The sequence below is a fragment of the Lithobates pipiens genome, unplaced genomic scaffold (assembly GCF_037356315.1).
Source record: "Lithobates pipiens isolate NorthernLeopardFrog02 unplaced genomic scaffold, aLitPip1_a1.2 Scaffold_19, whole genome shotgun sequence".
Classification (NCBI taxonomy): Eukaryota; Metazoa; Chordata; class Amphibia; order Anura; family Ranidae; genus Lithobates; species Lithobates pipiens.
This window is the reverse complement of record NW_027507764.1, coordinates 414,001,171-414,014,129: the sequence shown is the minus strand read 5'-3', so window position 1 is coordinate 414,014,129 and position 12,959 is coordinate 414,001,171. Positions and strand designations below refer to the sequence as shown.

The window sequence follows — 12,959 nt, the reverse complement described above, 5'->3', positions numbered from 1 at the left end:
TTCCTCTTTCTTTATGGGGCCAATATGGTCTGTCCTCCCTTTTTTACGGTTTACATACTTAACCAGTTCCCTACCGCTGTATTGTAAAATGACGGAGGCAGGAAATATTCCTCCCTCTGAGTGGGAGTTATATGATGTCCTTTGCCTCCCAGCATTGTGGTGAGTGTGAGCTCACCGCATCGCTGGGGACACGATGCGCGTGCCCGGCGGCCACGATGTCTGCCAGGCACCCACGATTGCCCGGTAACAGAGAAGGGACGTGGATCTGCGTGTAAACATTTTATTTAGTGACAGGGGTTTGAAGGCGTTCAAAGAGCTTTAACAAAGCCTGTCCGAAGCCTTGTTTTGAAGCAAGTGTAAAACTAGCCCTAAGACTGAATTAACACCTATGCAGGTTTAGTGCTTTTTGGATTTTGCAGATTTGCACTGCAGTCCATTTAACATGGTTTCCTAGGGAACACGTTCTATAGTGCAAATATGCAAAATGCAAAAAGCACTAAAAATGCATAGGTGTGAATCTGGCCTAAGAGTGAAATCGGTTTTATCTTCAGTAATAAATCCATCCTAAAACTTTGCAAACCGCCACACTTGAGTGCCTAGGAATAGAGATGCACAGGTCTGTAAACCTGGCACAGAAACTTTGCTGAAGGATAAACAGCCCGATTTACAACAAACTACAAATATCTGCTATGTTTTATTTTATTTTTATTTTATGCAGATTATATTATTCTGTTGGCTGGATTAAAAAAAAAAACACTGAATTTCCATTTTTATTAAAACTCTTTAAGGCCCCTTTCACACATGCGGATGATATGTCCGTATTTCATCCATCCGTTTGCGGATGAAATACGGACATCCATTCATCCCTATGGGATAGCGGGTGTCTGCGGATGAGCATCCGCAGACACCCGCTATTGTCCGCCTCCGCAAATGTCCGATTCTGCAGACGGAGGAAAATACTATTTTTCTGTCCGTCTGCAGAGCGGATCGGATGAACACGGACACACGGTCCGTGCTCGTCCGATCCCCATAGAGGAGAGCGGAGAGCTGACAGGGCGGTCCCCGCACAGTGTGCGGAGACCGCCCTGTCCGCAGCCGGCTCAGCGGGGACAATGGAGCGATCCCCGCTGGAGCGAGCGGATCATTACTGATCCGCCCCGTGTGAAAGGGGCCTAAATCTTTTACTTGCCAGGGACAACAATGCAGAAAAGCAACACATCCAGCATTCGTCCAGTTTTTTGTTACACAAGTGCCTTTGATTTCTGATAAAAGAATAGTGGCTGCTCATTACATATCCAGGGTAGATCTCATACTTAATATCGATGCACATTGACATTAACTTGTTGACCCTCTATTGCAATGTGCATTCTGTGTAAGTTATACAGAGTTTTATCTCGGCATCTGTTTAGCAAGGTCCCCCATTTTACTCTTTGATGCACAGCCATTTGAGTGATTAACTACAACCATGGATATGAAATAAATCCAAGAAAATAGGAAGCATTTAACATACAGAAAGACAAGTTACACATATAGGTTTTCTCTAACCAGCCTGTGAGCTGAACTAGAGAAAATCCCTTGATTCACCCATGCAGGGAAGAGTTTCCTCTGCCGGATATTGTATTCAGGCAGCTGCTGCACCTGTGGCTGTCTGAATACGCAAACACTGACCATCTGATTGGATGCAGTCACTGTTTGATCATTTTCCACCCAGTTCAGTCAGTTTAAATCTTTTTTTTTTAAACAGATACTGCCGACAGGACAACCACAGCTTGCATTTTGATTGATTCGGCAGGAATTGGCCGAAATTCAGCCTGTTTACGGCTATCTTAAGGTCTTGGAATTATCCCACTATTCTTAAGGAAAGTGCATGACAAATGGCAAAATGGTCTTTATTACAGTTCCAGAGACAGAGAGGCTAAACAAAAACATTTGGCCGTAGTGTAGACAAGAAATGTGTCATATCTGTCTATTTATGAAGACAAACAATGCCCATATTTCCAACTATGAAGCTTGTAAAGACAACATGCTGTACCTTGGCAGACTCTGGGAAGCCTCCCCACGTCCACTCCATCTGAGGTTCTGTTCTGAGCATATTCTCCGTGGGTTTAACTTCTAGCTCTGAATCACTCTTTGGACCAAAAGACTGTGAATAACCACTGAGAACAAAGTAAAGCAAGACTGTAAAATGGCTTTGGCTGAAATTCAAAATAGCTGTAGAGTTTATAAAACATCCAATAGGTATGGCATTCCATGTAGGCAAGAAACACACCTACATCCCCAGTTATGAGAGGGTGTGCAAACTTATGCAACCACAATATTTTTTTTTTATTTTAAGCCCCCTCCCACCCCCAAAAAAAAATTCAGTTTGTTTTTCAATTCGACTTGTACAGTTTATAGGTCACATTATATGTGTAAAAAGTTCTGAAATAGTTAAGCTTTGTCTTTTTTTTTTTTACATCACAGAAACCTGACATTTTAACATGGGTGTGTAGACTTTTTAAATCCACTGTAGATTACACGGTCATAACCAAAAATAAAGGTAAAAACTGATAACATTCAGGTCAATGGGTTCAAAGACGACAAAATGAACTTGTGAATACTTTAACACAATCCTTCACAAAAAAAACATAGAAGAATACAGAGCTACAAAAGGAGGTGTTCGCTGTGGAGCTCTATACCTGTCTTGTGGAGACCAGTCTCCGTCCGACAAGGCGTAGTGATCAGATGAATGGCAGATAAACTGTTCTCTATATTCCTCCTCCTTAGAGGCAGAGCCTGAAGATGATCTGTTGGAAGATATTTAATATACAAAAATGTATTAGTGTTACAAATAAAATTACCCACAGATTTTGTTATTTTATTACCAAACAAAAAAAAACCTTCAGGGCTGACTTACACTTCATCACCAAAAGTGAACACAGCATTTATATTTAGATTCAATCATCAAATATGCAGAATGTTCTTACTGGTCTGAAACCCCCTTTCTCATAGTGTGGATGATTATTAAACAATCTTGGAAAAAGCAAATCAGATGTCTAGGTTTCAACTAACCAGTATTGACAAGAATCACCGTTTCTTACACTGTATAAAATATTTACTGCTTTCTACTACAAGAACGCATGTTCAAATATTATAATGAAAAGAGATGATTTTCTTATCATTGCCAGCATACAGAATTCAGTCAGCATCACCTTGTGGTGGTTAAAGTGTACTGCACATTGTTGCATTCTTATGTCAGTTTGTAAAAAAAGAAAAAATATATATATAGTTTTACATTATTATTATTAAACAGGATTTATATAGTGCAGGCAGTTCATGCAGCTCTTCACAACTTGAGGGTAGACAGTACAAATACAATATACTTTATTACAGTAGGAATCAAAGGGCCCTGCTTGTTAGCGCTTACATTGTGTCTTTCATCAGAAATGAACACCTACAGTATCTCACAAAAGTGAGTACACCCCTCACATTTTTGTAAATATTTTATCTTTTCATGTGACAACGCTGAGGAAATGACACTGACAATGTAAAGTAGTGAGTGTACAGCTTGAATAACATTGTACATTTGCTGTACTCTCAAAATAACTCCACACACAGCCATTAATGTCTAAACCGCTGGCAAAAAAAAAGTGAGTACACCCCTAAGTGAAAATGTCCTAATTGGGCCCAAAGTTTCAATCTTTTGTATGGTCACTATTATTTTCCAGCACTGTCTTAACCCTCTTGGGCATGGAGTTCATCAGAGCTTCACAGGTTGCCACTGGAGTCCTCTTCCACTCCTCCATGACGACATCACAGAGCTGGTGGATGTTAGAGACCTTGCACTCCTCCATTTTCCATTTGAGGATGCCCCACAGATGCTCAATAGGGTTTAAGTCTGGAGACATGCTTGACCAGCCCATCACTTTTACCCTCAGCTTCTTTAGCAAGGCCGTGGTCTACTTGGAGACATGTTTGGGGTCTTTATCATGTTGGAATATTGCCCTGCGGCCCAGTCTCTGCGGGGAGGGGATCATGCTCTGCTTCAGTATGTCACAGTACATGTTGCCATTCATGGTTCCCTCAATGAACTGTAGCTCCCCAGTGCTGGCAGCACTCATGCAGCCCCAGACCATGACACTCCCACCACCTTGTTTGACTGTAGACAAGACACACTTGTCTTCGTACTCCTCACCTGGTTGCCGCCACACACGCTTGACACCATCTGAACCAAATAAGTTTATCTTTGTCTCATCAGACCACAGTACATGATTCTAGTAATCCATGTCCTTAGTCTGCTTGTCTTCAGAAAACTGTTTTCTTGTGCATCTTCTTTAGAAGAGGATTCCTTCTGGAACAACAGCCATGCATACAAATTTGATGCAGTGTACGGTGTATGGTCTTAGCACTGACAGGCTGAACCCCCACCCCTGCACTCATATGTCTATTTCCCAAAGACAACCTCAGGATATGAGGCTGAGCATGTGCACTCAACTTGGCGAGGCCTGTCCTGAGTGGAACCTGTCCTGTTAAACCATGTATGGTCTCGGTCACTGTGCTGCAGCTCAGTTTCAGTGCCAATCTTCTTATAACCTAGGCCATCTTTATGTAGAGCAACAATTCTTCTTTTATTTTTAGATCCTCAGCGAGTTGTTTGCCATGAGGTGCCATGTTGAACTTCCAGTGACCAGTATGAGAGAGTAAGAGTGATGATATTAAATTTAACACAACTGCTCCCCCCATTCACACTTGAGACCTTGTAACACTAACGAGTCACACGGACTCACTTTTGTTGCCAACGGTTTGACATTAATGGCTGTGTGTTGAAGTTATTTTGAGGGGACAGCAAATTTACACTGTTATACAAACTGTACACTCACTACTTATATTGTAGCAAAGTGTCATTTCTTCAGTGTTGTCACATGAAAAGCTATAAATATTTACAAAAAAGTGAGGAGTGTACTCCCTTTTGTGAGATACTGTATTTCTAGTAATGTGCCCTAATGGATTATTTAGGGGACTCTGTAGGAAAGAGGTAGCATAAGAACATACAGTGCATCTGGAAAGTATTCACAGTGCTTCACTTTTTCCACATTTTGCTATGTTAGAGCCTTATTCCAAAATTAATTAAATTCATAAATGTTCCTCAAATTTCTACAAACAATATCACAGAATGATAACGTGAAAGACCTTTGTGTGAAATCTTTGCAAATTTATTAAAATCAATGTACATATGTATACACAACCTTTGCCATGACACTCAAAATTGAGCTCAGGTGCCTCCCGTTTCCACTGGTCATCCTTGAGACGTTTCTACAACTTGACTGGAATCCACCTGTGGTAAATTCAGTTGATTGGACAAGATTTGAAAAGGTTTATAAAACCTGTTTATATAAGGTCTCACAGTTAACAGTGCATGTCAGAGCACAAATTAAGCCATGAAGTCCAAGGAATTGTCTGTAGACCTCTGAGACAGGATAGCACCAAGGCACAGATTTGGGGAAGGGTACAGAAACATTTCTGCAGCATTGAAGGCCCCAATGAGCACAGTGGCCTCCATGATCCATAAATGAAAGAAGTTTGGAACCACTAGGACTCTTCCTAGAGCGGGACGCCCAGCCAAACGGAGCGATTGGGGGAAAAGGGCCTTAGTCAGGGAGGTGACCAAGAACCTGATGGTCACTCTGACAGAGCTCCATTATTTTTTTGTGGAGAGAGGAGGACCTTACAGAAGAACAACCATCTCTGCAGCACTCCACCAATCTGGCCTGTATGGTAGAGTGGCCAGACAGAAGCCACTCCTCAGTTAAATGCACATGACAGCCTGCATGGAGTTTGCCAAAAGGCGCTTGAAGGACTCTCAGACCATGAGAAACAACATTCTCTGGTCTTATAAAACAAAGATTAAACTCTTCGGCCTGAATGGCAAAGGTAATGTCTGGAGGAAACCAGCCATCGATCACCTGGCCAATACCATCCCTACAGTGAAGCAGGTAGTGGCAGCATCATGCTGTGGAGATATTTTTCAGCAGCAGGAACTGGGAGACTAGTCAGGATTGAGGGAAAGATGAATGCGGCAATGAATACTTATGTACATGTGATTTTTTATTTTTAATAAATTTGCAAAGATTTCTAAAAAACGTCTTTCACATTGTCATTATGGGGTATTGTTTGTAGAATTTTGGGGAAAATAATGAATTTAATCCATTTTGGAATAAGGCTGTAACATAACAAAATGTGGAAAAAGTAAAGCGATCTGAATTCTTTCCGGATGCACGTTAGTGAGGTTGAAAAAAGACACAAGTCCATCAAGTCCAACCTGTGTGTGTGCTTATATGTTAGTAGTACAGTGTATACCCTGTATAGTATAGCTTTGAACTGCAGCTCCTCATTTGTCAAGGTGCCAGGTGTAATTCTGGACTCCAACTTCTCCTTTTGGCCTCACATCCATTCACTATTCAAATCTTGCCACCATCAACTTCATAACTTTTTTTTTTTTTTTTTTTTTTTTAAACACCCCATCTTAATCAACGACAACGAAGCGTAAAGTGAATCTGACTTTTCTTATCAGCGTTCACAAAAGGTAGAATAGATTCATAATGAGAATAGAACATACATAACAGCAGAGACAATTCTTGCCTGCTGGGGGCTCAAGGGCAGGTGTTGGTGAATTAAAGTGAACCCCTCTAGTGAGTTTGTAAAAAACGTAACACAACCCATCTCAACATATATCAAAGCCACTCAATATGTATTCTGGTATGGAAAAACCCTGGACAATTTAAAAGGGAGGACACCGATTGGACAAGATACATTTTCTAGAGGTGGAGTTTCCTTGTTGTTTGTAAACAGTTTATTATAGAAGATTTTTTTTTGTTAGAGTAACTTGTTATACAACATTCTGCATGGCTGGTAACCGATAGAAAAATCTGTGTCTTTGCACCCCCTTGAATTCACATTCCTTCCTCTTTCCCTGAATTCCCAGGCTAACTGGTCTGCATAAATTCAAAGTCCCACGATTGTATAATGTGTAACAGATCAGCTGAAATATTTAACATTCATCATGGGATTTGTATATGAAAACTTGGGAAAAAAAAAAAAAAAAACAACAGGAACTGTTGCAATCTATTATTTTGCAATATCTAGTCCGTCATATCAATTTATTACTAAACAATTTATTGTGAAAGAAGATGCAAATTAAGGACTGGAACATGCCCAGGGCAGTAGCTTATGCTTATTGTTTTCAGAAATGGTATTTAACCTGAAGACAGATGCCTCAAATTTACAACTCATCTAGTATAAAATAGTCAAATTTAGAGGAAAGGTTTATAGAGCCTTACCATTATCTAAAATCTCAAATTGCTATGGCACAAGGGGCACGTTAAACCAAGTCACAGATGCCCATGATCAACTATGCTCACTCGCCCTGCTTTCTACCAAGGGGCATTCACTTGCTGACATGCCAGCTTTTTACTGTGCCCAGTCACTTTTCAGTCAATAAATTCTGTTCAGCTTTAAAAAAATAAAAAGTCTTCCTCTCCAGTGTCATTAGCCACATGCACGGCAAGCATCAGGGCACCAGCTTTACTTCGGGAGTAAGCAGGTGGAACTATTGTGACGCTGTCTTCACGCACCTGCTAACCACTGACATCAATACTTCACTTATTCTAGCAGATGGCCATAGATCACCACTTAATCAGTCCTAGTCAGCAAGCAGTGTGAGGTGTTCCAAATACACGAAGGGAGATTTATCAAGACTGCATGGAGCACAGGCAGGGAAGAAACCGTATCTCAACTTGTCTAAACTGAGGGGAAAAAAAATGTTTTTCATAATATATATATATATATATATATATATATATATATATATATATATATATATATATATATATATATATATATATATATATATATATATATATATATATATATATATATTTTTTTTTTTTTTTTTTTTTTTTTGGGGGATATTATAGCAAAAAGTAAAAAATAATGCAATTTTTTTCAAAATTTACGCTATTTTTTTGTTTATAGCGCAAAAAATAAAAACCGCACAGGTGATCAAATACCACAAAAAGAAAGCTCTATTTGTGGGGAAAAAAATATGTCAATTTTGTTTGGGAGCCACGTCGCACGACCGCGCAAATGTCACTTAAATCGAAGCAGTGCGAATCCCGAAACGCTCTGGTCTTTTGCTAGCCAAATGGTCCGGGGCTGAAGTGGCTAGAATTCATAGCTCCTAGTCAATTAGCCCATTAACACACCCATTAAACTCTGATTAGGGTACTTACAATTACCATTACTATACAAGGGTGTCAAGAATAATAGCTGTATATCAATAACAGTTGTCATTCACTGCATCCTTGGTATATTAACATTTCAAAAGAACTCCCATTTCAGGTGATAATTGTGCCTGGAGTTCTGGTCTCTGAGTCAATTACCCCAATAACACTCCTGATCTCTAATTTTAAAGAGCAGTTTCTTCCAGGAGGTTGCAAAGGGTTCCTTGAGCGAATAGAAATTTCTGCCTCTCAGATAAGTTCCCACTGACACCAATGATCATTTTAGCGATTTCCAACAACCACAAGTGTAAGAGGCGTTCTTCCCATTGACTATCACACAAATGCAGTGCTTCTCAACCTTTTCACCTTGGAGGAACCCCTTGAAAAAAGTTTAAAAACTCAGAAATGTTTTTCACAGGTCACAGAACATTGGTGTGATCCACGAGCTGTGATATAACAATTATTTTTAAAAAAACATTTAATTCTAGAATAAATATTAAAATGTACTTATTTAATAAGTAAATTGTGTTTTTTTTTTCTGCACATATGCTCAATTCTGGGTCCAACTTAATAGCAGTGTACAGGGGGGCAGCAGCAGGGCAAGGGGCCAGGAGGGTAGAGTACAGGGGGTAAGCAGGGCACATGATTACATGGCAGCATGGCGCATTCTTACATTGAAACAGGGCAGTAGCAGTTTCCTTTTTGGTGTAGGAGGTACACAGGGGAGCGGCTGTGGTAGCCATGGCTCTGGAGTGCGGTTCACAACCAGCAGGGAAGAGCGGAGACACTCTTTGTTTACCAGCACCACATGGCATACAGAAGTGATAATGGAGGGCGAGCAGTGGGGATGTGATCTATCCGTCAGCAGCTTGCGATTGAAAGGTATATTTATGGGGAAACCTGCACTAAATCATGAGTGGTAGATATAGTCCTTTTTAGCAATGGTTCCCTGAAAGCAGAAAGTTATTTCAAGGGTTGCTCTGTGTTGAAAAGGCTGAGAAAGGCTGTTATAGACTGAAGCTGGTCATATACATAGTGAATTTTGAGATATTGGTGACCCTGATGGCATCCTCCTGCAGGACAACCTTCAAAATGAAAATTAAGGGAGCAGGGCAGAAAATTGTTAGATGAGCATTGGCTGCATCCAATTAGAGATTCAAAAACTGGCAGGAAAGACTGTTCTGTTTCTATGTATGACAGTTCAACCCTTTACAATTGCCAATACAACTTAACATAGGAATTATTTTTTTTTTTAAATATTTTATTGTGTATAAAGATGTGGGTTTCAGAGCTATTTTTGAATTGCAGAAGGCCTGAAGAAGGAATCCAAGTAATCCTGAAAGCTTGCATCTTTAAAGTGATTGTTCTTTTAAAAAATAAAAATGAACCTTTACAAACATGTTATACTTACCTGCTCCGTACACGGGTTTTGCACAGAGCGGCCCAGATCCTTTTCTGGGGTGCCTCAGCGGTGCTACTGGCACTGCCTCTTCATCGGGTGGCCCCCACAGAGAGCCGCTTTCCATGGGGGCACCCATGAGGGCCTACTCCAGAGTCCAGCTGCTGTGTCCATTGACACAGACAGCAGGACTCGGCTCTGCCCATGGCTCCCGTTTCACTAGATTTGATTGACAGCACTGGAGACTGCGGCTGGAGCTGCTGGGCTTGTGCTCATCGCTGGAATGCTGGGGTTCAGGAAGGAAAAAGGGGGGCTCTGGGAGACAGCTGCAGCACAGGTGGTTTTTCACCTTAATGCATATTTTGCATTAAGGTGAAAAACTTTGAGACTTTACAACGCCGTTAATAAGTTAGCCAATAACTAGGATGCAACGGAAATGCCAAATTTTCAGTCTGATCTGTTGAAGTCCATTTACAGTAAGGCCCCTTTCGCACTGGGGCGCTTTGCAGGCGCTACAGCGCTAAAAATAGCGCCTGCAAAGTGCTCTGAAACAGCCGCTGCTGTGTCTCCAGTGTGAAAGCCCGAGTGCTTTCACACTGGAGCAGTGCGCTTGCAGGATGTAAAAAAACAAAAACAAACTCCTGCTAGCAGCATCTTTGGAGCGGTGAAGCAGCGGTGTATACACTGCTCCTGCCCACTGAAATCAATGGTGCAGCTCAGCTATACCACTGGCAAAGCGCCACTGCTGTGCCTCTTTCCAGGCGGTTTTAACCCTTTTTCGTCCGCTAGCGGGGGAGGGGGGGTTAAAAACGCCCCGCTAGCGGCCGAATAGTTCTACTAAAATGACGGTAAAGCGTTGCTAAAAAATAGTGCAGTTTTACCGCCAACGCCGCAACGCTCCAGGGGGTAAGGGGCCTTAAGCTTTCTTTTAAGCTTTCTTTTTGCAATTGCCTCCATCTACTGGTTGGAAACAGCACTGCACCCAAAATGCAAATGTTTGGAGAGAAAAATTATGTGGCAACAGCAAAGAGTTCCTCTCAAAAACACCACATCACATGACAGCACAAGTGTATACAAACTACAGAAAAAAAAAGTCAGCCTGATCAATTCTGATGACTCTTTGTTTTGAACATAAACGTGACTGAGCACCCGGTCACACTAGTAAAACTTGTCACGCAATTTGACAGTTCCAAATTGCACCCCACTGCCAGCAACGGAACTGTTCATATCGCCGTGACTCATGTTTCAGCAATTATGCAAAAAAGTTTCCTGCACAGCTTTTTATGGATTTCATTGTGACTTGCATAGACTTCTGTTAAATGAAGTCGCAAGTCTCAATGAAATTGGCAGTGCAAATTGCACTGATGTGCAGCTTTAAATTTGTGCTGAAATAGCGCAATTTCAAAGCCGCACTGGTGTGAACAGGGGGCTTAGTCTTTGCCTGGTCTCAAGGAAGCCTGTGTTGATAGAAATATGCAGGCTGCCACTGTGGATATCCATCTGAGAAGGATCACAGTTAAAAAGAAAAAGTACAGACAAAGCTCATTTGGCTGTACTTTTCCTGTGGGTCACAGAAATGCAGTTCATTCTGCACTCCTGTGAATAACTCTATGCTCATGGAATTGAGTGATCAGCAGTCTTTGATCGCTCAGTTTGCAGTCTTTAAATTGGATGGGGGAAGAGATGCAGCATCCACCTAGGTAAGTAGGATTTTTTATTTTATTATTTTTTTTTTAAGCCAAACTTCTCTTTTAACAGTTGAAACCCCTTAAGGACCACCTCACGCCGATATACGTCGGCAGAATGGCATGGTTGGGCACAAGCACATACAGGTCCATTGCCCTTTAAGTGCCCAGCCATGGGTCGCACGTGCGCCGGCGCACTCGCGACTCGGTCCTGAGCTCCGTGGCCGCGGGACCCTATCGCCGCCGGTGTCCCACGATTGGGTCACAGAGCTGAAGAACGGAGAGAGGTAAGTGTAAACAAACCTCTCCTCGTGCTTCCTAGTGAGCCTGTCACTGATCGTCTGCTCCCTGTCATAGGGAAAGACGATAAGTGACGTTACACGCCAAGCCATGCCCCCCAGAGTAAAAAAAAAAAAAACATCACACGCACTTAACCCCTACACTGCCCCCTAGTGATTAACCCATTCACTGCCAGTGACATTGTTACAGTAATCAGTGCATTTTTAACTGCACTGATCGATGTATTAATGCCAATGGTCCCAAAAATGTGTCAAAATTGTCCGACGTGTCCATCATAATGTCGCAGTCACAATAAAAATTACTTATCGCCGCCATTACTAGTAGAAAAAAAAAATATTAGTAAAAATGCCATAAAACGATCCCCTATTTTTTAGACGCTATAACTTTTGCGCAAACCAATCAAACGCTTATTGCGATTTTACTTTATCAAAAATATGTAGAAGAATATGTATCGGCCTAAACTGAGGGGAAAAAAAATGTTTTTTTATATATAATTTTGGGGGATATTTATTATAGCAAAAAGTAAAAAATATTGCATTTTTTTTTTCAAAATTGTCGCTTTATTTTTGTTTATAGAGCAAAAAATAAAAAACGCAAGGTGATCAACTACCCCCAAAATAAAGCTCAAATTGGGGGAAAAAAAAAGGACGCCAATTTTGTTTGGGAGCCACATCGCATGACCGCGCAATTGTCAGTTAAAGCGACGCAGTGCACAAATTGCAAAAAGGGGCCTGGTCCTTGAGCTGCATATTGGACTGGGGCTTAAGTGGTTAACGCTTCATATGACGCAAACGTTAACCTGGTAACAGTCAGTGGAGAATAAGGTTTTCTTTAATATGAAAAAGAGGCAATATACTGTATGTATACATCCTCTCCAGTGTGGCTGCAAACCTGAGACCTGCTCTCAACTCCCGACTTGACAAGGAGTTGACAAGGAGACGTGATGACCTGCAGACAGTTTGTTTTCTGTTCTATAGAGCAATCAACATTCTCCCAATGAGATTTTCCAACAAGCTGGAAATCAGTATGTGACCAGAAAGGCACTTGGCATTCCTAAACAGTTGACTCTTTCATGGCCTGATCCTTACAAGCTGTCTCTTTAATTACAAGTAATATTCTATGCATAACTTATAATAAAAACAAAATAGCTACCAAATACAAAATCAAATATGTAAAAGGAATTTTCAAGAGTACAGACATGCTTTGGAACATAAAAAATATCAACGTATAACCATTGTCAAATGTTTCATTTAGCATTGAATAGGGTAGGGAAGGATAAAAATCCTTGCCAAGTTTCTGGTGTTCTATTGGGGAGAT

General features: G+C 41.1%; 1 protein-coding gene across 2 annotated transcripts in view; it reads right to left on the bottom strand.

Moving 5' to 3' along the window:
* Positions 1-12,959, bottom strand: part of LPIN2 (lipin 2) — a 153,497-nt gene that overhangs the window by 70,922 nt on the left and 69,616 nt on the right. For both annotated transcript variants that reach the window (XM_077492525.1, XM_077492524.1), the window contains exons 5-6: positions 2,679-2,786; positions 2,033-2,156 (exon numbers count right to left, since the gene is read on the bottom strand). In XM_077492525.1, the coding sequence (XP_077348651.1) occupies positions 2,033-2,156; positions 2,679-2,786 (232 nt within the window). The remainder of the gene's footprint in view (positions 1-2,032; positions 2,157-2,678; positions 2,787-12,959) is intronic.